Source organism: Anolis sagrei, chromosome 1, assembly GCF_037176765.1.
Source record: "Anolis sagrei isolate rAnoSag1 chromosome 1, rAnoSag1.mat, whole genome shotgun sequence".
Taxonomy (NCBI): Eukaryota; Metazoa; Chordata; class Lepidosauria; order Squamata; family Dactyloidae; genus Anolis; species Anolis sagrei.
The window spans coordinates 235,075,630-235,103,294 of record NC_090021.1 but is presented as its reverse complement, the minus strand read 5'-3'; the positions used below and the strand labels follow the sequence as shown (position 1 = coordinate 235,103,294).

The 27,665-nt window shown below is 41.0% G+C and overlaps 1 protein-coding gene across 3 annotated transcripts; it reads left to right on the top strand.

Moving 5' to 3' along the window:
- Positions 1-3,799: 3,799 nt before the first annotated feature.
- Positions 3,800-27,665, top strand: CABP2 (calcium binding protein 2). 3 transcript variants are annotated; one of them, XM_060771436.2, is made up of 7 exons: positions 9,815-10,409; positions 16,412-16,640; positions 18,135-18,165; positions 19,373-19,507; positions 21,663-21,772; positions 24,794-24,941; positions 26,145-27,665. In XM_060771436.2, the coding sequence occupies exons 2-7, from the start codon at positions 16,464-16,466 to the stop codon at positions 26,168-26,170; spliced, it is 627 nt and encodes a 208-aa protein (XP_060627419.1). In that variant the 5' UTR covers positions 9,815-10,409; positions 16,412-16,463; the 3' UTR covers positions 26,171-27,665. The 3 variants fall into 3 exon arrangements, with proteins under 3 accessions (XP_060627412.2, XP_060627419.1, XP_060627406.2); XM_060771423.2 differs by having other exon boundaries at positions 9,817-10,409; positions 16,473-16,640; XM_060771429.2 differs by lacking the exons at positions 9,815-10,409; positions 16,412-16,640 and adding an exon at positions 3,800-4,597.

Genomic DNA, 27,665 nt, shown 5'->3' with positions numbered 1-27,665 from the left:
CATAGTTTCCAAGTCGAGGCAAGTAATATTCCAAACATAATCAGACCTATATTGACTATGTTAGGAAAAACTTTCTGACAGCAAAAGCTATTCAGCAGTGGAATATGCTTTCTTGGAGTCCGGTGAAATCTCTGGGGGTTTTAAGCAGAGGCTGAATGGCCATCTGCTGGGGGTGTTTTGATTGTGTTTTCCTGCATGGCAGAATGAAGTTGGACTGAATGGCCATTGGGGTCTCTTTCAGTTCTAGGTTTCAATGATCAAGCTGTTGGGATTCAGTCCCACACTGCCCAAGTCTGAAGTCCTCAACGAGGAGAAGTTAGTTAGCATTAGAATAGACCGAGGACTCCCTTCTTCCATGTCTCCTGTACGATTGATTTCGCCATACTTCTCTATCCTGACAGTAAGAATGCAATGATTTGTTCTCTTCTCTCTGTTTCTGCTCTCATTTTACTTTGGTTATGTAGAATGGATATTTTTCTACTGCAAGCCTTTTTGAGTCTGACTTCTGTTTCTTACATCTTAATATATGCAGTGTGCTTTGAGCTCTCCCTCTGCTTGTGTGTTAGAGAGATGTAGTGTTTGGTGTTTTTCTCTTTGAAACCTTAGATGAGATGGGTGTTAGAGTGGCTCAGATCCAATTCTTTACCATGAAGAAATGTAGTTAGTTCTTATTGTAAATAAACCTTTTGTGATTTTTAAAATTGGACTCTGCATCTTTGCCTGCCTAAGCTCTAAATTCTTTACAGCCACATCACACAGCACTACACGCTTTGCTTGCTGTGAGCTGATGCTCAAACTTTTAGTATCCTGTTTGTTTTTGGGTGCTCTGCTATATTTTAGGGTAGTCTTCCCTAAAACAAGCTTCATCTGGAACATTGTCTCCAGCTCTGGATGCCTTCTTTTAAGAAGGATGTAGGCAAGGTGGTGTAAGTTCAGAGAAGGGCAATACAGATAAGGTGTATGGAGAATAAAACAGATGTGGAAAATATTGAAAGTTTTCTGCTCTGGTAGCATCTGAGGTGGCACGATGGCACTTTTCAAATATCTCAAGAGCTGTCACAGAGAGGAGCGGACAGACCAGGTCTAATGGTTTGAAGCTCCAGAAGGTAGATTTTGATGGAACACTAGAAGGAACTTCTGGACAGTAAGAGTGGTTTGACCATATCATTGCAGTTAATGTACATAAAGTGGTTGTGGGACAGAAAAGAAAGAAGGGAGGGAGAAAAAAGTTGACTCCTGATCTTCCTTATGGCAGTTATAGATACATAAAGTAATTCACAGCTTCTCTACACATTTTCAAATCCTTACCCTTGTGTCTGATCTGTATTTCTTTTTTATCCAATTCCTTTTACTCTAGGGAGATATTACCAGCCAGCCAAATCATACATCATTTATTTTTCTTTTTAGTTATTCACCCAATGTAATTAAAAGACATTGTCTAGCCTCTTTCAGGACAGCAGTGCCCCCTTCCCAGTCAGCATGGTAATGCATCCACCACACATAGACTCAAGATTATATGACAGTTACTGAATTGGAGCTTTGTTGTGCAAAGGATTCAAATGTGGTTGTCAGAAACTGTGTAGTGTATCTTATAGGGAAAGAAAATAGTTTAGTTCCCTACTACCTGAATGATCAGCCATGGTGATCCAGAGAGAGTTTTCTGCCCTGGTAGCATCTGAGAACTGCAAAAATACAAGAGTGCTCCCCTCAATGTAACAAGGAAGAGGTTGATTTTTCAGAACTATCTCTAGCCTTTGACAAGCCTTTGAAAATGTCTAGCCCAATGGTCTGCAATTATGATACAGCACAGCACTTTCATCCCATGCCCTTGTTCTTTAGCTACAACTTGCACTATCCCTTTCTCTTCTTGTTGTTTACATTTGACCATGTTTTTACAACAATCAATGCTATAGGTTATTGGGCATCATTTTGATGTTGTTTTATATACTACTGGTTTATCTTGTATTGTATTGTGTGTTTATTTTATTGTATGTATTGTTTGAGGCACTTTGTGTCATGTGTAAGACACCACAAGTCCCTTTGGGGATATGGAGACAGGGTACAAAAATAAAGTTACTAAAGTTATTATTATAACTTCTGAAAAATCCTTTTAAACGGTGCAGAGGACCTCTGGAACTTACTTACAAGGAAAATATTTGCTCTTAGAAGCTTCCAGCACAATCATTTCACCAATTCCCTCCCTTGAATGGTCTAGGGCAGGGGTCCACAAACTTTTAAAGAAGAGGGCCAGTTCTCAAGTCCCTCAAACTGGTGGAGGGCCGGATTATAATTTGAAAAAAATGAATGAATTCCTATGCACTCTGCACATATTTATTTATTTATTTGACTTGTATACCGCCACGCTCAATTTGGCTCGGAGAGGTTTACAGCAGTAGATTAAACAATACAACCAACTTTAAAATACAATAAAAACAAGAACCAACATAGTCCCAAGTTATTCACCCATCGAAAGCTTGTGGAAAAAAAGGTCTTATTATCTTATTTGTAGTGCAAAAAGTACTTTAAAACAATACAATAATTAAAATGAAGAACAATTCTCATAGTATTTCAATGGGAAGTGTGGGCCTGCTTTTGGCTGATGAGATAGATTGTTGTTGTGTGCTTTCAAGTCATTTCAGACTTAGGTTGACCCTGAGTGAGGGCCGGGTAAATTACCTTGGAGGGCCGCATTCGGCCCTCGGGCCATAGTTTGAGGACCCCTGGTCTAGGGAGTTTGGAGGAGTTGAGGGTCTTCTGTGGCTACAATTTCCCTACCTCATACTGGCAGGTCTGCACCAGATAATTCCTTCTGCTTGCTTCCTCTGATGTACGTTGGGAAACATTAAGATTCAACCCAGGAGTCTTTGTAGAGTCCAGTTACCATTGCCACTGGAAAGTAGCCAGCCTTGCACTGAATAAACCATGAGTTGCCTGCATGACAGCACCCAGATGCAGCGCTGCCAGGAACCTCATCTTAGCCATCCAGAGGGCCAGGGAAGTGCCAAGTACCACAGGTGGGGCCAAAAGCTTGTTTTACAGAATGCTGAGGTGCCTGCTTTGAAATAGGTAGGCTGTATAAGTTGTGGCGGGAGGCTGGGAAGTGGATCGGTGAATGAAAGAAAGAAGGATGCATGTTAAGGGCATGGGACAAAAGAAAGTACGATATCTGGTAACTATTAAGACATAAATGTGGGGAAAGAGAAAGAAAGGTCATTTGAGGCTGTTGGGAGAGGGATAGTGAGGAGCTGAGGGGCAGGTGCATTTTCTACTCTGCCTCATTTGCTTATCAGGCCCCTTCCTAGGATGGGTGACTAACACCGAGGAAGCAATGGAAACCCATACAGCTGCTCAATCTGTGTCCCTCTGCCTTGGATACCTCTTGGGTTTCCTGCTCCAGGGGGTCGTTTTACTTTGTTTGCATCGTTAGTGAAAAGCAGATCCCGGCCGCATCATGTGTCTGACCTGATAAGCTCAGATTCCCTCCCTGTTCTCCGACTTCAATCTCACTCCCTGCAATAATAATAAGACAACTTGATTAGGTTTGGATGGAGAGTGGGCAAGGGCTGGGGGAGAAGCAGATGCCCATTCCCTCCATCCCTCCCACTCCCAAGCTAGTCTCTGGACCTGGGGGACACCAGGGTTGATCCCTCCTAAGCCGATTTGCAAGGGAAGAATTCTCGGAGACTGAAAGAGCAAAGAGAAAGGTGCCTCAAAGAGTGAAGAAGAGATAAGGAAGAGAGCAAGTGGATGAAAAGGGATCCAATGAGAGAGGGAGGAGAGAGGAAAGTTTAAGCAGGGACACAGTTTCAGAGGGGGAAAGAAATTAGGTAGGAGGTGGTGGAGGCAATGCATGAAGGGAACAGGTAATGCAGGTGTACAGAAGGGCATTTGCATTCTCTCAGGATTAGTTATTTAGAATTATGGTTGCAGACTGTTCACACATGTGTGTATTATATATATAAATATATATCCGAGAGTGCATGAGTGAGCGTGGCAGTACAATATAGTTGTGGCAAACAAACTACACCAGGGCACAGTACCAGCAGGGAAGAAACCTAGGGGTGCACTAGAGCACCACAGAGAGGTATGGGACCCCGGGGAAAAGACAGAGGTAGCATGGAGAAGGATTAAATCTTGTCCAAGTAAAGTTTGGGTTTGTCTTCTTGGAGAGGTAGCTTCAAAGGAGAGGTGCACTCTTTGCAAAGCTTTCAACATGTTCTTTTTTCTCCGGGAGACCCAACGATTGAGCAGTGAGGCACCACAGTCACGGGCATCACGGGGCTTCTCCGTTTTTCACCAGCGATCAAAAAGCAGACACTCTCACCGAAAAGGAAGTCAGTCCGGAGAAGAAGACAGACGGTTCATGGAGTGGCCCCGGTTCAAAAGCACTTTAGAGATGACCACATCTACCACCACCCTCTATGGGACCAACCTGAGGATGGAGGAAGAGGAAAACTTGGCCGGAGCCAGCAGTGCCAAGGGAGAGCCATTGCAAGGAGCAGCATTAGCCCCAGGAAGGGCTGGTTCAGTTCCTACAGATGAGGAGTGCCCAAGCATCTGGGAGATGAAGCCCATCCTCACCTCTGTCTTTGGGCAGGTAACTGCACTATAGGGAAGGGGAAAGGAGTAGAGGAACAATGTCAAAGAAGGGCGGAGGCTGGCAGGGAAGAAACCATGGCTGAAGGCTGTGGTGTCTACACCAAAAGTTCTATGGTGCCAAGGGATGAAGAAAGCCATTCTCCTGTAGGTAGATGAGGACATTCTGCAGAATCCCTGGTAGCTTGTAAAATGGATAAGAGAAGCTTATAAATGGGTGACCGCCTTCTCTGCTCCTCACAGAGAAAGAAACACTCCAAAATATAAAACTAGTGTTCTGAGCCTAAGGACTGAGCATAATGAAAGAAATCTGAAAATGGGTCTTATATATAACATTCTTCCATCAGTTCTTCTGTTCAGTTGAAGAAAGTGCAGGAGTAATATATACAGAAATTTTCCAGGTGTGTGTGTGGGTGGGGTGGCTCTGGCATTCTTGTCCATCCTCCCAGTTCCTTGAAAACCTTGAGAACAAAGCTCCTAACCTGGATGTCCAGGATGTTTTTCTTCTTTATATGATATTTGTCATAAAGGTTATAGAGATAACCGGAGTAAATATTCTCCAAAGAGCTCAACTGAAAGAGGAAGTATATAGTATGGAAAATGTTTGCCATTGGACCTTCAGGGCCTTTTAAGCCATTCGTGTAAAAGGTGGTAGCCTTTAAAATAGCCAACATAGTGGCATGTGAAATAGTGTGTGACTTCCTTTGCTGTGTAGAAGTGGAAGATAGAAATCAAGAAGCAGTATTGAAGGCATTGGGAAACTCAGTAGAGAACTTGGAAATAACATTTTACAAATAGTGTAATTTTGTATTACTATTTTTTGGTACTAAAGGTGGAATGAAGCTACACTTCAGAACTAATGTTCCATGTGAAAATGTCTCTTCCCCCCCCCCTTCTTTCTCTTTACCTCTGGTGTAATGCGTATCATTTCCTAGTTATTTTTCTTGTTTTATCATTAAAGAGATTTTAAGGAATTTTAGAGGCCATATGATTTGGATTTTCTAAGTTTTTTTGCTATTTTTTAAATCTTAAAGCGGGATTTTAGTTACATTTTATTACAAACAGGGAAAACTGCCTTCTTCGTGTTGTAATAAATACATTAAATACATAGGAAATTGTTTGAAAGTAACCCTTTTGGCTCTATCTAATTGCATTGAGTGCATACAATGAGGACTGTGTGCATTCTACTGAGATTACTAAATGCGCAAGGTGTCATTGACCAGTCAGGAGTAGCACGCTAGTAGTTGCAAACCCAAATCTCCTCTCCTTCTTGGTGCTCACTGGAAGAATACACGGTCCTTTCCTTCTGAGGTAGTCTGGATCTACAGGTATGTTTTTTTCTTGCTGCTGCTGCTATTGTTGAGCAATGGGAAACAATGAAAGTCTTCTTGGACTATTAAACATTCAGAATTCCAGCAAACATTTACTTCTAAGGAGACTGGTGGAAGAGTGTGTTCACAGAGGTACAGATGCTGCATTGTGTTCCTCTCCCTCAGAGTTTAAAGAAATGGATATCCATTTCTCCAAATAATATGATCACTGATGAACCTGTCTAAATCCACACTTCAGCTGGGCCTTCAAATTCAGATACAGGAAACAAGTTGTTCTGATGCTCAAACAATAAAAATGCTAAATAAAAAAAAAGTATTTGGATGAAAATATTATTTGGGATTTTGCATTGGATCAGAAAGTCTTGCCAATTCTGTTCAGGATTAAAGTTAAAGCATTCTGAAAAAAACTGGCAAATATGGATAAACATAGAGAAATTGCTAACAAAGAGATTATTTTCTTTCTAGGAAGAACTGCTATTTCGGGTAGAGCAGAGCAGTTGTATAAGATGAATTATATTGCTGTCATTAAAGGATATATACAGAACAGATTCCTTCACAGCCTCATCTTAGTTACACTATGTAACAAAATTTCTGTTCCTGGTTAGAAAGTGTTATTTCCTGTTTAATTGTGTGGTACTTACTTTTACACCAGAAACTTTATTTTTGTGGTTGCCATAAACTATGTTGCATTGGTTGAGAGTCTATGAGGTATTCGTTGAAAAACTATAGCAAAATATGCTGTGGGATGTCCCGCAAAAACAAACTTTTTGTGGTTTAATAAACTTTTTCCATGTTTTATGATAGAACCGCTTAGGAAATGGCATTTATAATCCAGGAACAAAAATTGTGTTACATGGTGTTATCCTAATTTCCATGAAATATTTGATTTCCTAATGAATATTTGGCTGCTGAGTTCAAGAAGCAGGATACAGAACACCTTCCTAATAAGAGCATCCGTTCCTTTGTGATTGTTTTAGGCAGACTTTAAGGATGAAGCTGTTATTTTAGGAAGAGCATTCTGCTATCTCCTAACCTAATAGTCTTTCTGGGATTTTTATTCCCAATGGCATGTAAAATTATATTCTACTAGGAATGCCTGCTGGACATTTTTGGGGGGGGGGGGGACATTATTTGAGGGGGTGTTATTGGGGGGCGAGGCATGTTATTTATTTACCACTGAAGATTTTAAATGTTATTACAGCAAAACAAAGGTTTCCATCAAGCATAAGGATATCCTCTTGTTCTACATAGTTACCACCTAATTTTGCTGTTAGAGGGAGCAATATTTCATAGTTAATTTAAGTGTATAGGGCATGAAATTGGTATTTAATATCTTTGGATCATCAACATGCAAGGTGTTTGGTATGTGGTGTCATTTGAATGTTGAGATATGTAGTGATAGTTAAAAATTGACAGCGGTTTATGTTGGATACCCTTCCACAAATAACCTTGAAAGGAAAGCAGAATGCAAAGTGGAAGTCCCAACTTTCTGAGGAATGGTGAAAGGGAAACAGTGCACGTGGCAGCCAAGCAGGGTGGAGTTAACTGTATTGTCAAAGGCTTTCATGGCCAGAATCCCTGGGTTGTTGTAGGTTTTTGGGCTGTATGGCCATGTTCTAGAAGCATTCTCTCCTGACGTTTTGTGGTAGGCTCCTCAAAGGTTGTGACCTCAGGCGAAACGTCAGGAGAGAATGCTTCTACAACATGGCCATACAGCCTGAAAACCCTACAACGACCCAGGGTGGAGTTACTTCTACTAATCTGGGATTTGTTGTTGTTCTCTGTCTTCAAGTTAATTCTGACTTATGGTGAACCTGCGATTGGGTTTTCCTGGCTAGATTTATTTGAGGAGGTTGATTATTACTTTCTTCTGTGGCTCAGACAGTGTGGCTTGCACAAGATCCCTCATAGCAGTGGTTCTCAACCTGTGTCCCCCCAGATGTTTTGGCCTTCAACTCCCAGAAATCCTGGTAAACTGGCTGGGATTTCTGGAAGTTGTAAGCCAAAACATCTGGGGACCCACAGGTTGAGTACCACTGCTTCACTGGCTACCTTGTCTAAACAGTGAGTCAGATCCTGGTCTCGTAGTCCAACACTTAAACTGCTATGATATGCAGATTTTCCCTATCAGATTAGTAGATGCCAATAACATTGTAATCCACAGAATTGTATAATGTCAGATGCCTAACATCTAAAGGAATGTGATGTATGATTTTAAAAAAAATTGTACGCTTCCATTTAGACTTCTAACAAATTCACATCACAAACTGTTCTGTCACAGTACTGAGTGTAGAAGCTAATGTTTTCTCAGAGCTCAACATGTCTGCTGGAGAAGAGAAAGATAGATATAATATTTTAAGCATGGTGAGGTTCAAAGGCACCGAAAGTATGTATGTCTGTCATATTTAAAATTGTATACTTTACACGTTTAGTTGTGCAAGAGAATGTTTGCTAAGAAGAGGACTTTCTAAGGCAATTCTGCATGAATGTGTTGTTATATAAGAGGAAATGCCTAATTAGTAATCAGAAGTGGGGATAAGAAGGTAGATGAGGTTGGACAACTGCTTTTAAGAGCATTCAAGGTGATGTGATAGATGTATGATTTACTGTAATGAACATACTTATTTATTCCTGCTGTCACTTCAATTGAAATGTAAATCTGCAAAAAACTGTTTGACCAGATACAACAGAGGGTCAGAAGGAAGCATGAATGGCTCTAGGATGGTTTTGAGCAAACTCTAGAGCTTAAAAAAAATAAATGAGCAGATTTGAAAAAAACAAAACAAACAAACGAACAGGCAGACATAGAAAAGGAACAAGGTTCTTTCTCCCAGAACCAAATTGACAGATCCTTTCACACCAGAATCCAACCTGGCTGTCCCCAAACATTTTTTCTAGCAGCCTAACTGAAGAGAAAAATATATATTTACTATAAGAAATCTTTGTGAATCTACTGCAGATTACTCAGATATCTGCCCCATATACCTTGACCTATCTTCTCACATTACTGTGTACTCTGAAAACGTTACCATTGGAGACCCTGGTGGTGCAGTGGGTTAAACCCTTGTGCCAGTAGGACTGAAGACCGACAGGTCGAAGGTTCGAATCCGGGGACAGTGCGGATGAGCTCCCTCTGTCAGCTCCAGCTCCACATGTGGGGACATGAGAGAAGCCTCCCACAAAGATGGTAAAACATCAAAACAACAGGGTGTCCCCTGGGCAACATCCTTGAAAACAGCCAATTCTCTCTCACCAGAAGTGACTTTCTCAAGTTGCTCCTGGCACACACACACACGCACACGCACACACACACACAAAATGGTACCATTTGTCTCTAGCTTTTGAGTCTTAAACCACTTAATATTGCAAAAGCATCTGGGCTTCTTCCATGGTTCTACTAAAGAAACTTGCAGGCTCTTTTTTCCCTCCTCAGTTGCCAAGAAAAGTGTGGGCGGGTAAACAAAGCTTAATCAGATTGCCTGATCTGAATATAGTTATTTTTCAAAACAACCCTTTCAAATCCATAGGCATTTTCACAAATGGACAAAAGTGGTTGCATTACCCATGTCTATACAAATAATAAAGATTCCATAGATGAGAATCTGCCTTGGATTTTAAAATGCTTTTCCCCCATCTCCCCAAAAATATTGTCCTACATTAACAGCCGTGACGAGGAATACATCAGGCATGAAAAGGCGTTTCTTACCCCCCTCTATTATGAGAATGGCCCATGAGTCTATAAATAAAGGGAATTCTGCCTGCTGGTTCACACGTCTTGCAGGCAGCCAGTAAGTCTGACTGACACTCTTGTGTCATGCATGCTCCCTGCTGGTGCCACTCTGCCATCCTGCGTGCCTAGTAATGCTGGTAGGACTCTGCAGCTTCAGAGCTCAGTGGAAGTAGCCACTCCCAGGAACAAAGATTTGAAAAGCTCTTTGATTGTCACAGGAGATTATGGCCTGCTGCTCTTGTAGAGGGAGGGGAGTATAGCTGGACGGCTGGGTGGTGGTGGTCCATGAGCCCTTCTTGGCTCTTCCTTGAACACCAGGCTCTCAGGGGGGCTTCTGTGCGGGGACTGGACCATCTCTGGGGTGGTGGGGCTTTCCTTCCCGGGACGCACTGCAGGGCTGAAACGCTTGGAGGAGGAAGAGCTGCCTTGCCTGCCCCCCATCCTCTGCTTTAGCACCATCTATGATTGAGTTGGGTATAATCCTCAGGATTATGGCTCTGGCCCACGCCCTCCCCCCTCCCCCTGTTCACTTTCCCTTAATATTCTGGAGATATTCAACAATAAAAACCCTGAAAATCCCCAAAGCATCTAAACCTCCGAGGAAGAGAATCACTTGTTACTATATAAAAAAAAACCTCTTATACTGTCAGCGGCACCAGCTGCCTCCAGCCCCATACTATGCTCTGCGGGATGGGGGGGCCTTAGCAGACATGGGCAACTGCACCAAAACCCCAGGCAAGCGGCTAACCAAGGTAGGGAAAGGGGACAGAGGGGCGGGGGGAAGGCCCATTTCATCCCACATCTCATCTCAGACCACTACCATCCTTACCGCAGTATGGCTGATTCTGCCTCTGTCTGTTCTCCACATTTCTCCCTGCTTTTCCCTTTCTGCCTCTCGGTGGCTAAACCCCCTGGGGTTGAGGTCTTCTCCAAGGGAGATGTAGCAATAAGGATGTTCACTTTGGCGGCTTCTTATAGTCAGGCCCCTCTGATCCCACTCTCTTATCCACCAGTAGGCTTGCTGGGTGAAATAAGGACAACACTCCTGTTCCTTTAATAGTTGTGTAGACAAGAAAATCTCAGTGGGAGAAATTCCTGCTATAATTCCTTCTACTTGACAAACATTGAAGGTACAGGAGCCCAGTTTACCTGGCAACCTGATCCACGAGCCTCAGGTTGATGAGGCCTGAGATGATTAGGATGGGACCACAAGTGAGTTTTGTAGAACGTCTTATGCGGAAAGGGTCCCTCTTTTCCCTCTCCAGTCTTTGTATAGATAGATCCATTTCTTTTCTCTTGCATCTAAGCAAAAATGCACATCACACAATGCCTCTACACTCTTTCTCTTCATGATGTATGAGCCTTGTATTTTGATTGGGCAAAGAAATATCCAGCCAGGTGGGCATCACATGTTCCAGAGAATGGTGGTCCTATGGGAATTTTGTAGCACAAGGCGTGGAATTTCTCTCATAGCCCTTCATCTTTAAGGGGGTGGCTGCATTTCTGTATATAGTGGTGTGTGATGCAGAAGCAGAGAAAGAACATAATTCTGTTTACTAGGGCTTGTTTATCTGTGTGTACTTGTGTGCATAGGGAGAAAAATCTGTGTTTAGGAACATCAAGTGAGTTGTGGAGGTATTGTAGACTAGATATGAAAGGCAAACCATTGGTATCAGTGTTGTATCCTCAGGAAAGAAGTTGGACTCTCAGATGCGTTAAGTTATGTTTAGTAACTTAAGTAATTCAATAAAATCAAGGTAGCAGGAGCCCATGAAATGGATGGACAATTGTAACTGGGGGGCAAGGAGAGTCTGAATGTAGTTTCCAGTTAGTGATTTCGTTACTACAGACCCAACAGCAATGTGAACTTGAGTAAGAAATCACCCTGGACCTTCAACAGATATATAAACCTCCCTTGTCTAGTTTCCAATATACCTCACAACCTCTGTGGATACCTGCCATAGATGTGGGCAAAACGTCAGGAGAGAATGCTTCTGGAACATGGCCATACAGGCTGGAAAATTCACAGTAACCCAATCAGGACCTAGGTGCTACAACTAGCATCAATGTGATTGTTGACTGTTGAAAATATTTTTTTCACATCACTGTTCTAGAAGTAATAGGTACAATGTAAAAAAAGGTAAAGGTTTCCCCTTGACATTAAGTCTAGTCGAATCCAGGGCATAGTGCTCATCTCCATTTCTAAGCTGAAGAGCCAGTATTGTGCTTAGATGCCTCCAAGGTCATGTGGCCGACATGACTGCATGGAGCGCTGTTACATTCCCGCAGGAGTGGAACCTATTGATATACTCAGATTTGCATGTTTATGAACCGCTAGGTTGGCAGAAGCTGGGGCTAACAGCAGGAGCTCACCCTGCACCATGGATTCGAACCTGTGACCTTTTGGTCAGCAAGTTCAGCAGCTCAGGGATTTAATTCACTGCACCAGCGGAGGCTCATAGGTCCAATGTACTTACCATACATTCCCATGTATTCATCAATATCATATGTAAGCCAAGGGCAGGTTTTAGGGCAAAAATTAAGGATTTTGATATGACTTGTGAATAAGTTGAGAGTCATTCTGCAAAGAGGGGAAAACATCAATGCCATCCCTGGATTCCGCCATCATTTCCCCACCCAGGCATTCAAAAAGGCCAGAAGCGGCACCGTGGCAGAGAGAATAAGAGGGGGTCAGTGCTTCTTTTAGGTTGTCCTGGGATGAACAAAGATCTTGCCTTTTGCCAATATACTCAAAGCAGATGGTTCCTTTTCTGATAAGAGTTAACTTACAGTACATTGACCCATTGTTAAATAAACCCAGGGTTGAGTTTTTTTAAAAGTCTAGATGTATACATGAGCTTATAGGGTAGGTTGTTAACTGTGGAACTTGTTGGAGAATGCAAGGAATCAGTGTGTGTGTGTGTGTGTGTGTGTACATCAACTGTAAAATAAGATACATGAAGCAGATTGGTTGTGCAATGCCCAGGGAGATGGCTGAGCCTGGGACTTTTGGTTACTGTTACATTTTTGTTCAGGCTTGAGCTATGCAGGTGCTCAGAGAGAAGGAGAGAGAGACAGACTTTGCAGTGTGCTCTCACTTCATAAGCTGCTGAAGGAGTTTATCCATATGGGCAAAAGAAAGACCATTTTAAATCTCTCATAAAAGGACATTATGAGAGTTGGTGCAACTGATCACATTATACATATGTTGTTCCGGATTTACGAAGAGTAAACAAATTCAGTTCTTGTGTGTTTTTTCGGGCTATATGGCCATGTTCTAGAGGCATTTCTCCTGACGTTTCGCCTGCATCTATGGCAAGCATCCTCAGAGGTGAGGTCTGCTGGGACTGGGAAAAAAGGGGTTTATATATAAACGTCAGGAAAAATGCCTCTAGAACATGGCCATGTAGCCCGAAAAAACACACAAGAACTGAGTGATTCCAGCCATGAAAGCCTTCGACAATACAGTAAAGAAATTGTTCTTTATTGTTCACCTGCATGGCATATTTTCTTTCTCTAGCACAGTTTAGTTTACATTATGCCACAGAACTGTGGGCTTTGTTCTTCTTATGTGTCTTCAAGTCATTTCTACTTATGACAACCCTGTCATGCTGTTTTCTTGGAAAGGTTTGTTGGGAGGGGGGCAGGGCCACCACTTTTCTCTGAGGCTGAAAGGGTGTAACTTGCCTTATTTCCAAGGTCAAGTAGGGATTCAAACCCTGGTCTCCCAGAGTTCCAGTCTAACACTTAAAGCATGACTACACCATGCTGGCTCTCTATATAATATTTGTATATATTATGCAGATGTGTACATGCATCTCTCAAGAACACACCATCGTGTTGGTAAAAGCATGTTTTTTCTGTGACTGTATGAGGACTGCCTTTGTGAGGTGTGCAGGATATGCCTTTTACAAATGCCAGGAAACATGTATTCGTGAAATATGTGACTCTTTGGCAGCTGAAGGCATTCAGGTATGGGTACTAGATTGTCTACATCTCTCCTCCTGTCATCTTGTCAAGACAAGGATCATATTCAGTAAAAGAGGGAAGACACTGCGGCATGCTTATGCAAGAAAGGAAATTCCAGCCTATGTATGTGTTGGATTCATGTCTGTTAAATACTCATTCATTTCTACATGTTGGTTCTTTTGTGTGTCTGTCTCTCTGTAGAGAGTTTTCTTACATATCCATAGCTGATCAGAAATAAAAAAATATTGTCGACATGGGGTCAGGTGATGCAACTCACTAGCTCCCTATGGGGTTGGGTGAGTTAGCACTCAGTAGAGGGTAATCAGTATTTACTCAGTTCTAGGGTACATTTACTGGTCATGCTATGCTACAAGACTTGATGCCAGGGTACTGCATGCCTTTATGCCAGTTCTATTTCAGATTAATGATCTTTACTTATTCCCAATCTGGTGCACTCTAGTTGTGTAGGAAGGCTGGAACAATCAGGCTGGTGATGGACTAAGAATGTTATTAAAGAGTTTTCACATGATTACAGTCCACAGGATTCCTTAGGTTACTTGTATGGGGCATTGTCAATCATGGTCTAATAGCTGGTTTCGGCATTGCAATCCTGTTTGCAGTAAAAATAAGAACACGCTAGCATTGTGCTTCTTCCTTTCATACTGCTCGCTAACAATGCTCTATTAGCACAGAATGCTCTATCTGCTCAATGCACTACCACTTAAATTATTCCTGATTACTTGTGCCTTGCCTTTCTTATACACCCCCTTTTAAAAACTGGTAGAATTGTGGCATTTCAAGATTTGGCTCCTTATTATAGCAAATTGCCATTTTATATATTTATTAGTACCGGTATGTGATTTTGCAGTTGTGCAATGACGCTTTTCCAATTTCCTGTACACACATCCATCTCGCCATACCTCTCATCATAATAAATATGGATGACAATAGATTGCAGATCTGGGCATTACACATATTAATTTATATTGCTAGAAGGTGATACAGTTATCAGTTAGCAGTTTTGAAATGTCAGGACTGCAATAGGAGAACTCTGAGGGTTCCAGCTGATGACCATGTTTGTAAGTTTGAATCCAGCACAGCACATCACAATTATATATGTGCATCTATATCCACAATGCAATTCTCATTAACAAATCAACACAGCTAAACACATAAAACAAAAACTTTTCCAAAAATATCACTGCAATATATTACAATGAAAGAGAAGCTTATATAACAAGGGAAAAAGCAGACTAGCACCAGGAAAGAATTTCAAAATTACGCAATTAGGCGAAGAATTAGAATTCGAAAAGAGAAAGAAATTTATGTTGTCGAAGACTTTAATGGCTGGAATCACTGGGTTGCTGTGAGTTTTCTTGGCTGTATGGCCATGTTCCAGAAGCATTCTCTCCAGAATTTTTGCCCATCTCTATGGCAGGCATCCTCAGAGGCATCCTTACAACCTCTGAGGGTGCCTGCCATAGATGTGGGTGAAATGTCAGGAGAGAATGCTTCTGGAGCATGGCCATACAACCCAGAAAACTCACAGCAACCCAGAGAAAGGAATTTATTAAGATATGTGAACGTATGATCTTCGTGGGTATATAAGTGATGCTGTTAAGTGTTTATGTTTAATTCTTTGTGTATTAATTTACTCTTTGTGTGTGTGTGTGTATCCCTTGCCAGTGCTATGGTGGTATCTTAGAAAGGCCAATGAATTCACAGTGTTCACAACTGAAAAGTATCTTCTCAAGCTTGGATAAAACCTCTCAGAATTTAACATACATCTGAACATAATTTGCAATAGAAATCAAGGATTGCAATACCGTATGCATAATGTACCCTTTAAGCGTGTATCTGAAGAATGTGTATATTGTAAAAAGGCACACAGGCTTCCTTTTTGGCAGACTATACAAAAACACTGAAACTTGAAAAATGCACACAAAAATGTGTGCATTTTGAAAAATGCATATGGAAATGCATACCGGTTTTCGTGCAAGACTTGTAAACTGAAATACATCTCAACTGAAACAAGTTTTGAGGTGAAAATGGAGAGCATCAATGAAAGCAAACTTGAAAGAACTGCCTATTTTTAACATGAGGTCAGCTACTGTGGTGGGTCAGGGAGCATGTTTTCTGCCTGGAGAAGAAAATACCCCTCCAAGGGCTAGAGCAGACTGCCAAAAAATGCCAAACATAAATAAATCAAATGAAGGCAGCTGAAAGGTCCCCTCTAGTTTTGAAAAGCAGGCCTTTTTAATAATATTACACAATATACAGAGCTTTTGTATTTAAAAGGTTTGATATTTCAAGAAGAGGCAATTCAACCTGTTTTGCACAGAGAAAGGGCCACAAAACCAGCGCTTAGGTGGCACATACTTCCACAGAGCTTCACTTTATTCATCCCCATCTCCAGTGGTATCTCTTTGTTCCTGCCAAGTCCTCCACACAGATAAACACACACACATATGAATGTGTACCAGGAACAGATGTGTTTGCCATGACTTGGCCTTAGCGTCGTTGCCTGCCTGCCTTACAGCACAAAGCAAGATGTATTCATCTGGTTTGATACCAAAGATTCACTGAACACTGGAGGCTATGTGGCCCTAACAGTTGATTTTCTATTATTGGGAGTGACACCAAGATAATTTGGGACTAAGAAAAATGTGAGACTTCCCCCCACCCCTCTCCCTTGGGACATTGTTTCCTTCTCACACCTCCCATTTCCCTCCTTTATCCTTCCTCCTTTCCATATTCTCCATGGCCAAAATCTCTGCTTCATCAGAATTACCCAGGAGTTAGGGCTCTGCCTAACCATGCTTAGCTAATTGCAAGCTATGCGACAGGAGAATAAGAAGCCCTCGGAGGCCCCCGGCTCCCCCTCTACCAGCAACGACGTGGATGAAATTATCGACGGCGTGTCATATCCCCCGCTGCAGAATTACTCGGTGCTGCATGGCCTGGTGGGGCCAGCCTGCATCTTCTTGCGCCAGAGCATCGCCATCACACAGATCGTATGTACTTGCGCTTCTGCCATTGTTCCACTTCCATGGCACATCAGGGCATGGTGTGCACTGCTCCCTCTCCCCTTGCCACCTTGGTATGGGCCTTTTCACACAACACAGTTATAACAGTTTGGTTAAGCTTTAGAGCTGTCTGGTGATTTCATCACATGGGCTTTTTTACCCATTGTAGGATGCTTTGAGCATAGTTCCTGGATGGAGCCTGCCAGATCCCATCAGACGATGCACAGCTACTTCCGGCGGGGGTCTGTCCATGAACTGTACTGGAAGTGTGTTCTCATTTGATAGAATGGGGAAAGCGAGGGGGGGGGGGGAAGCTGGGTGGTAGCGCTTCCTCCCATGGGATGGGTAAAGGGACGATATGAGGTGAGGGGTTCTCACACTGCCTGCCGGATTTGCCCCGCTGCCCCATTGATGCCCCCACTTCCCCTAAGATTAAGGACTTCAATGTGATGAGGTCCTAGGAGAGGTCCTAAACCCCACTTCTTCAACTGCAAGTCCCAGGGTTCGAAGCATTGCAGTTAAAGTCGAATCAGAGCACTATAACTGTGCAGTGTGAAAGGCCCCTTCTAAGTGAATGCTGATGTATACCTGGATGTTTCTGTTTTGAGCTAAGCATTGTTGTTTCCTCCATTAAGTTTAATAATCTTCCCTTTAGGAAGGTGTGTTAGCTGACAAAACACAACCTATGCGTTACTTCCTGCTGTACATGTAGCTACCATGTGGGTTTGTTCAGTGCAACAATAAGAGTCACTGATTGGTTGATTGTTGATTACGGCACTTCTATGTGCTGTATCTCACATTTTTCATGAGATTTAGGAATGGAGATAGAAGAAACACTATAAATAAAAAAACAGCTTTGTTTACCTCTCTAATCTGTGGCTCTCAACCTGTGGGTCCCCAGATGTTTTGGCCTTCAACTCCCAGAAATCCTAACAGCTGGTAAACTGGCTGGGATTTCTGGGAGGTGTGAATTACATGCCTAAGGGGCCTTGTGAGCACATAAAAAAGCAGTCTTTCTATTGGGGACCTCCTGATAAGATGCTCAGTCTCTTAGCTACTTTGTAACACCAGCACTTGGGTAACCCAGATGCACATTAAGCTTTTACTCTTAGGAGAACCCTTTGGTATCTCTTTGAGGAGTCAGAGGAGCTTTTCTTGAATTTCTCTATAGACGGAAATATGGCTTTATTGAACCCAGCAGTGATGCAACATAAGACTGTACTTTTCCACCAATATATTTGGTAGAAAGTTACTGAGCTTTGCGTTCATGTGAACATAGCTAGAAATCGGGCGTCAAGGAAACAAGGTTTTATTTCACAGAAAATATTAACTAGGTGAAGAGGAACAGCAATGAAACTATATTTGGGATATAATGTGTTACTAAAAGGTCATAGCAAAAATGTATATGCAAAATGGGTGTGGATGGGTAACATAGCCAGTATTTGCTTATTTAAGAGATTCCTTCTTTCTTCCTTTCTCCAGGACAGAGAGCTTCGACCAGAGGAAATTGAAGGTAATAGTGAAATGCAAAATCTTCTATTATCCCAGTTTGGCAAAGACAGTTCCAATTCATTCTGTCACCTTACTACTTTCACCTGGTTTTAAAAATCCCAGTTTCTCTCTCCTCTCATTTCTCTGATTTGTCTTCAGCTTACTTCAGTTGCTGCAAATTGAGTTAAAAATGAATGAATGAATGAAGTTCAGAGATGGTGAAACACTGAAGGAAAGGCTAAAAGGAATGAGTTCAAAGTGCATAAGTATTGTACTTACCGTATTTATTCAAGTATAAGCCCACCTGGATATAAGCCAAGGCAGCTATTTTTATCATAAAAACTGGGAAAACTGATTGACTCAAGTATAAGCCAAGGGTGGGAAATGCAGCAGCTACTGGTAAATTTCAAAATAAAAATAGATACCAATAACATTAATTGAGACATCAGTAGGTTAGATGTTTTTGAATATTTACATAAAACTGTAATTTCAGATAAGACTGCCCAACTCTGACCATTATTCTAACCCCCTTCAATGTAAATGTGCTTATGTATCCTTGCAGTAATAATAGAGTAAAATAATAAATGCAATAACAATAATAAATAGATTAAAATGATGACTGTACTCTTAACAACAATAAAGTAAAATAATAAACGTAATAATAGAGTAAAATAATACATGTAACAACAACAACAACAACAACAACAACAGAATAAAATAATAAATAACTTTGACTCAACTATAAGATGAGGGGGACTTTTTCAACCTAAAATAAGGACTGAAAATTAGGCTTATACTTAAGTATATACAGTAATTGACTGAGTGTGAAAAAAGGCAGAATTTTGCCTTTTCATGTAGACCCAAGCAAGAGCAAACTGCTGCAGCCTCTTCTAGCCTGTTTTTTTTTTTTCTTTAATAACTTTTGTCATCTTAACTACACTCTGATTTTAGTTGGCTACATGTGTCCCAGTTTTCATCTGTGGATGTTGGGGGCTATGGAAACGCAACAATGCTGTATAGTAGCTTGCAAAATTGCAATGTAACTCATTCTTGGCTCAGTGTTCTCCTTTGTGTTGGTGCTTGTAAGACACATTGGATTCTCAAGATCTACTGTAACTGATCAACAAATTGAAAAAAGCAACAACTAACAAGCTCATAAGAGGCAGTCTTTTCTTATTCTTTCTTATGCTTTTTTATGTAAGTCTAGTTGAATTCTTTTCTCCTTCCAGAGCTAAAGGAGGCCTTCAAGGAATTTGACAAAGACCGTGATGGCTACATCAGCTACAAGGACCTGGGGGAATGTATGCGCACCATGGGTTACATGCCTACTGAAATGGAGCTCATTGAATTATCTCAGCAGATCAGTAAGTTTCTAGAGTTGTTAAAATCAACCCACATCTAAAGGCACCACTATAGAACGTTGCCAAGGTGGTGAATTACCCCAGTGAATTCTCCCAGTTTAGCATGGTTCCAGTGCTTTAAAAAAAGTGTCACAAGTGACTTGAGAAATTGTAAGTCGCTTCTGGTGTGAGAGAATTGGCCATCTCCAAGGACGTTGCCCAGGGAACACCTGGATGGTTTACTGTGGGAGGCTTCTCTCATGTTTCTGCAAGGAAAGCTGGAGCTGACAGACGGGAGCTCACTCCATCTTGTGGATTTGAACTGCCAACCATCAGGTCATCAGTTCAGCCAGCACAAGGGTTTAACCCATTGTGCCAGCATGGCTGGTCATGTGTGATATCAGGAACTGATTGGACCTGTTCTTCGCTGTTGTGCTGGTGTTTCAACAGTCTTTGACAACACTCATTTTTAGGACTTCTCACAATTAATCTTCATTCACACATTGATAGAACACATCCATGAGGGTATTAGTGGTGTTGGCATGCTTCCATGTGAAAGGAGTGGTAAATCTAATTTTGACTTTATTCTGAAATTTAAAGTAACTGTCCAGGGTGCTGAACCTATTTTGAGGCTAGGCTTTTGCAACTTGAAGTTCAGAGCAAAGCCTGGGGTGAATTAATTGCTCCACTAACATGGAAGCCACCAAGCACCACTGAAATACCTTGACCCCAGTGAGGAGTATCTCAACTTCAATTTGTTTCATTTGGTGAGCTTTTTATGTCTTAACTCAATTCATCCAAATTGGTATCTGATTCTGAGGAAATTCAGCATAACTGTTTTGTTTTGTTTTTGTGACTAGTATCATCCTCCAACTTTCAAGCCAGTGTCTTTTCCGGTCCTATCTAGAAGTGGTAGGGATTGAAGATGCCTGTTGCAAGCAAAGCATCGATTCCCCTACCACTAAGTTAGAACTTGGTTTTGCCTGTTTTCCAAAAGGAGAAAATTGGTTTTTATACACATGCCATGAAGTGCTAAACATACAAAATAATCAAGAAATAATTTTCCTGGAAACAGAAATTGGAATGGTTTCTTAAAATGTGTTTCTCATTGCTTTACAATTAATACAGAAGTAGCATGTCACCTCCATATTATTATTATTATGCTTTTCATTTCCAAAATTGTATGTACCGTATTCATAAAAATGTACTTCAAAATAGGAAAATGCCCAAAAATCCTTTTAGTAGCAATTTAAAAATCTAGATGTTATTTGTAAAAGTAATAATCAAATGTTACTCAGTATAGTGAAAAATTGAAAACTGTTACAAGTCATTCCATTGTTGTGTCAGACCCTCATTACTAAGCTGGAACTAGTAATTGGATTTAGGACTGTATATTTGTTCAAGAGAGCTAGAATGTAAGTCATGAAGAAAGACATTAGGATTTCATGAGCAGAAACTGACTCAGGAAGCATTTGCTTCAATGGGGTTAAGCAGAAGATCAATTCATGTTCATGTCACAAAATATCATTCACCTTTCTTCCATGGCTTTTGCACATTATTGGTATCCCAATGGTATCTATTGGGATGTACAGAGCACAAATGTAACTATTTCTATGCTATAGATAAAGAACTTTGTATTTCAGGCCAAATGCTGGTGTTTATCTACACCAGCATTTCTCAACCTGGAGGTCAAGACCCCTGGGGGGATCATGAGGGGGTGTCACCAAAGACCATCAGAAAACACAGTATCTTCTGTTGGTCATGAGTATACTGTGTGGGAAGTTTGGCCCAGTTCTGTTCTTGGCGGGTCCAGAATGCTCTTTGATTTAATTATTCTTTCATTCGCAAATTGCCTTTTCAAGGAAAACTCACCGTGGGGCTTTTTCATGTTGTGCATGTAGCATTCTTCTTGTACAGATTGTGTTTACAAAATGATTGTGTGAGTCAGATATTAGGAGGACACAGCACTTTTGATGTGGTTTTCTTAATGCAACACACATTTTGATGATCGGCAAGTATGGGAGCTCCATTACAAGCACATTTGATCCTTACAAAGAGGGATGGTGGAAGGAAAAGGGAGGACAGATGGAAAGACATTCAATTTGTTGACCAGGAAATGGCCCATAAATGCTCAGTCTGGTACTATCCAGCCTAAACCAATCTCTCTCTATACCTACAGCTGGAGGAAAAGTGGATTTTGATGACTTTGTGGAGCTGATGGGTCCCAAGATGCTGGCAGAGACTGCAGACATGATTGGGATGAAAGAACTACGAGATGCCTTCCGTGAGGTGAGAATCACACAACCCATTTCTCTGATGACCTAGGGTGTGTATGTGCAGAGAGTGGAGGAAATTACTACAACTTTGCTCTTGGCCCTGCTTTTCTATACAGTGATCTTTATACTAAGCTCTCTACTACTACCAGTATAATGGATTTAATTTAATACCATTAAAAGAGCTTTTGAACTTCTCTCCAGCTGTTAGTTTGTGTGTGTGAATGCCAGCAATGATTGTGCAGGAAAGGTATATGTGATTGGAACACGGAAAGAACCTTCTTTATTGTTGCTCCTAGGATCTGGAACCCCTTTCATAATAAGGATTAATTGGCATCTCCAGCATATCTTTCTGTAGGCAGGTAAAAATCTTTCATTTCAGCAGGCCTTTGAGGACTGATGGCTTAAGGCGAAGGGGATTTTCATAGTATGCAGTGTTGCCAGTGGTGTATTCCCTAGGAATCTCTAGATCAACTTCTGCTACATGTTGACCATAGACTTGCACTGGAGGAGCTAGATATACCTAAGGAGACCATACTAATCAAATCCATGAATAATCAAATTCCCCAAAGTTAAATCCCTGTGAATGTGCAGGGCTGACTGTATTTGTTGTTTTTCTTTTTAACAGTAATGCTTTTAATTCTATTGAATGTCTTTCTAGCCTTTCATTCACTGTTTCACCATCTCTGAACTTGTCATGGTTACGGGAAAGATTTGTCCATTATACCAACAGGGACATAGTTGCTGGAGAGAGAAAACAAGGACTTTGGCCATCCAAATAATATTTTGCCCATCAATGGTAATGTTCTTTCAGTCCCCAAATGTCTAGCATTGCAGAGAATGTGATACTGAATAATTCATACCTAGAACGCTTACTTTTTTGTATTCTCATTCCTTTGATTATGTTCTCATGTTTGCCCTTTTCTCTTTGGATACTAAATTTCTGTTTCTAAATGCTTAAGTTTTAAGTTACTGAAATACTAAAAAAATACTAAGTTATAAGTTACTGAAACAGAACATTCCATTTAAACAAAGCTCTTATTTGGGGCAATGCCCTCCTTTTACTATCACTCAGCACTGTTTCTGTGTGTATGTGTCTTCAGGCTGTCTATCCACTTATGACAATCCCATTAATTTCACAGGCTTTCTAAGGTGGTTTAGCGACTTCCTTCCTCTGAAACATAGCCTACAGCACCTGGGATCTGTTGGCAATATGCCATCCAAATACTTATCACTTAGGTCCTCTGGGTGGCATTTACTCCAGCCTGCCAGAACCCGAATGGCAACCATCACCCAGAGGACCTTTTCATCGGCTGCCCTGAGACTGTGCAATGACCTGCTGGAAGAGCTCCAACAGCTAGTAAAGCAGCAGCCAGAATTTAAAACACAACTTAAGACCTATCTTTTCCAGCAGACCTACCCAGTCAATGTTAACTTGTGAATTGTAACCTGCATTTTATCAGAAAATTTTAATCTGCATGTTACATGTGTATATTTGTTATATCTATTTTAATAGTGTTCTGTTTATCTCGCTATTTTAATCACTTTGCACCCTGCCTCGAGCCGTGAGGAGAGGCGGGGAATAATTATATCGTTGTCGTCGTCAGGGTTAACCCTATTTAACTTCAAAGATCAGATGGGCTCAGGTGCCTTTTAGTGTATTTAGGCAACATTTTTCTATATCAATGCTAAGAAAGCTTCACAGCATTCACCTGTTATCATAGCTAATTTCTACTCTGAGGACAGGAGTTTTTGGTTTCTGCACTCTACCCAATTCAGATTGCAAATAACATATCCTAGACTTTAAACCTGGTTGTTGCCTCCTGCAGAATTCTAGGGTTTATAGTTTGGGGAGGAGCCTTTAACCGCCTAACTAAACTACAAACTCCAGAATTCTGCAGGCGGCAGAAGCCGGATTTAAAGTGGATTCATTCTTTAGTGTGATGAAGTAGCAAGTTAGGGCAACAGTGATACTACCACTGGCAACAAAATGTCAAAAATGGTTAAAAATATGTGATGGGAATGACAAAAAAATTCCTTGACACTATCCAGTTCATTAGGCTCATGATCTTACGGAAAATGGTGGTATGGTGAAATAGAACAGATGAGGAATTGTGCTTTCTGCTCTTGCAACCCTTTAGGGGCTGCTTAAATGCCAAAAATATCTTTAAAGGAAATGGGTATAAGTTTATTTCTGATTTTGAAAAAAAAGGGTTATATCTAATGTCACAGTAAAAGGGGCCCTGCAACTATAAAACTATAAATCTTTGTTTATAAAAGCTTCCATGAGAAGAAATTTGTTTGTAAGAGGGCAAACTGGGGAGCTGAGAGAGTTTAAGCCCTGCAATAAGATCTTGGAGGAGTATGTGCAACTCTAGGACCATACTTTACCCACTCCTGAGCTAGAAGGATACATGTGAAATGGCATTTTGAGACTAGCCAAATGATCCAATGTAGGCAAGTTGGAAAACATTGGTCTGGGTCTAATATCCAGGTGGTGCCGTGTGAACCTCTACATGCAAAATTATGTGCTGATTGTGCTGTGGTTATGGGTTGAATGGACACCATTGCACAATCAAGTGAGCATTGCCGCCATCTCTACAGGTTGATGCAAATTGACATCTTCTCCAACTGATAATTGACTTCGGATATTAAGCATTGGACAAAGAAGTCCAGCTGCTATTATAAGGGAACTTATTGATAGGTTTGTAGCTGTTATCTGTTGATAGCAGAGAGATATTTGAAACAGGAATAACAAAGCCCGTAAACAGCAGCAAGGGAAGATTCCAGAGTGATAATGACATTCTTTTAGTGAAATATACATGTGACTGAGGTTCACAGATTGTTAAGTTTGCATGAGCATCCTTTGTAAGCTGGCAATGTGTGGTGCATGCAAGTCCTGTGATGAATATGGCCTGTACTTCAAGTAAGTACCAAGCCCCCCATTCACTAGTTTTATCAGTTCATCAAAAGTGGAACAAGACAGGATGGTATCCCTTGGATTCTAGGAGGTCTTATTTTGCTTTCCTCTTTCTAGTTTGACACAAATGGCGATGGGCAGATCAGCATTGCTGAGCTACGTGAAGCCATGCGTAAGCTCCTGGGGCAGCAGCTGAACTACCGTGAGGTAGATGAGATCCTTAAAGATGTTGATCTCAATGGGGATGGCCTTGTGGACTTTGAAGGTACAAGAGAAAATAGAGTTCTTTCCTTTCTTTTTTGATTTTGTTTTTCCTACTGAGGGTAAGGTGTGAAGGTCAAGGTTATGCACCTGTAAGAGTTCCCAGCAAAAGATCATACAAAGACCATCTACACTGCTATATAATGTGGCATAGTGATGATCAAATTATCCTACAGCATCGAAACGACACACTAGGCTAATGTGTTTTGATCTGGAATAAACTTGCTCATCCAGGTTTATTCTGGCTTAGAAAAATACCTGCAAAAATATGAATCTATGTGCCTCAGTAAATTTACTAGATTTACTTTTGGGGGTTAAACGGGAGAGGGGTTCAGGAAGGGGAGATGATGCCCTTGACCACCTATGCAACCGTGCATTGACATAGATAGGTGTATGGCCGCCCTCAGTCAAAAAGGCAAGGTTTTGACTGACGGTGTGGCCAAAAGATGCTACATGAACCATCATTTTAAATGTTGATTCATGTTGTATTTTGGCCTGTGTAGAATGGCTCAGAGAAGGAGATAAAATTCCTGCTGATCCAATATGTCACATCTTACCATTGGTTTCCTCATGGATCCTTTTTTCCCCACGCCACAGCAGAGAGTTTGGAAGAAACAATTTCTCTGTTCATCTTCCAGTCTCTGTACAATGACTAATTAATAATTAGGGCAGAACCAGTTTAAAGATTCCTCAGTCAGCCTAACTGACTCATTCTCTTTTGGTTATCCATGACCTCTGAAAAACAAACCTGCGATGTTAACTCTTCTGGTTCTAAGTGAAGTTTCTAAAACAATATATTGGTTAGGCAGAAAACGGTTAGACTACCATTATCTTCCTCTCATTGCCTCTTTTTGTTAGGAGCAGATGGAATTATTATTATTATTATTATTATTATTATATTTTTAGTTTTATACCTCACCTTCATCTCCTCGAAGGGACTCGGGGCAATGTAATAAAATGGAATAATTTTTTTAAAAATCCAATCAAAATAATCAGAAATATATTTTTTTAATTTTTTAATTGAAAACAAAATAATATATTTGAACAGATGATACATGTCAATTGTAGGTTTACATTATGATAACATATTTCTATATTATATTATATAGAAAGATAGAAATATATAATCAAAAATAAAATAAACACATCGCAATAACGCTTGTCCATTCTACCTGTGATGGCAACATTTTTGGACTTCTTTTTGCAGAATTTGTGCGGATGATGTCTCGCTGAGAGCTGCTAATAATAGCCAAGGGAAATGTGCCTTATTGAGCTGAGAGTCTTCAAGCTGCCATACATTCCAGGGTAATGAATCTTATCATCCGAAGCAAGGACAACATGCAAGAACTTCCCACACATCCTGTGCACCCTGCCAAGAGCCAAACAACCAGTCCAGAAATCCAGAGATCCACAGCAACTTCACAACTTACAGTAACATATGACTAGACCCTCAGCCAACACCTAATCTACTTCAGTAGACGCTCTAACTTCGGATACAATCATACCTTGACTCTGAACTGTTTGCTCTCCTGCTGAACTTCCATGTTATGCATACCTTAAGGAGGGAGCAGGGAACAGTGTTAACCAAGATCCCCTAAAACTGGTTCTGCATACAGTTGTGTTCCAAGTATTCCATATGCCTCTTTGTTATCTCAAAGAGGAAGCTTGTTTTTACCTTTCTCTATATATATTATCTATGTTTTAAAATGTATTTTGTTTCCCACTGTGGCCTGAGTTGTACTACTACCATCACTACCACTACCCAATTTCTGGGGTATGATGTCATTACTAGCTATCCTTCCTATGTCCAATGGAAGTGCAAAAGTGATGGAAAAGGCAGACAAAATGTGGCCTGGTTCTTGACCTGGATACAATGACAGTTGCTCTTAGCTACTTCAGTGACTAAGAGGGATTTGTGACAACTCAAATATTCATAAGGACTGCTGGAAGTAACAGGGATGATCCTGAGATGCTTCTTCAGTGACATGGCTAAGAATCGGATGTTGCATTCCTTTGTTACCAGGACTCACTTTTCCTTTCCTAGGCTCTGCAAAAGTTAGTCTGCTTTAAAGACTGTTCTTCAATTACATGTGTATAGCACATATGTCACCTATACTTGGCCTCAGAATTCCATATGCTTGTGGTTTTCAAACTGTGCTTTGGAGAATTCTGGGATCCTCTGGAAGTTTATTAGAGCCTCCCTACAATAGAAAACCAGTAATGGTTGATCAACTTTTCCCATTATCTGTTTAAAATACCCAGCTTTACAGAAGTGCTGGGCCAAACCTAAGGGGCCCCCTTCGAGATCATATACAGCGGTAGGGAGGTCCAACTGGTCTGGCCTAGCATTCTGTAGAATATAGGTGTAAAATTCAGAAAATTCCCAGAATTATTTCAACCCAGAGAGATTCTCTGAGATGCACACCATTAGGTAAATCAATGTGAACAAGACTGCTTGAATTCAGAACATCCCTGTACTCCACAGCTGGAAATGGAACACTCTTGGAAATCTGTACTTTTCCACTGAAAATGAAACTGGTTGTTGTTGTTGCTGTTTTCTCAGTTCCTTTCCTATTGAGAAGAAAAATACATTTCAGGAAAGATAGTGTTCCTTGACCATAATGTTCCTTCATGTGTGCATATGCCCTACATTGTTCTTCTCACAGAACTAATCTGACTGTATCCGAAAGCTTGTTCAAACAAGCTCATTAAACTAGGTTGCACTATG

Bases quoted from the DNA above. Each gene is read 5' to 3' on its own strand.
- CABP2 (XM_060771423.2), top strand. From the start codon at position 10,119: ATGATTGAGTTGGGTATAATCCTCAGGATTATGGCTCTGGCCCACGCC. The intron at 18,166-19,372 runs GTAATAGTGAAA...TTCTCCTTCCAG, and splicing joins TCGACCAGAGGAAATTGAAG to AGCTAAAGGAGGCCTTCAAG. The intron at 19,508-21,662 runs GTAAGTTTCTAG...CTATACCTACAG, and splicing joins TGAATTATCTCAGCAGATCA to CTGGAGGAAAAGTGGATTTT.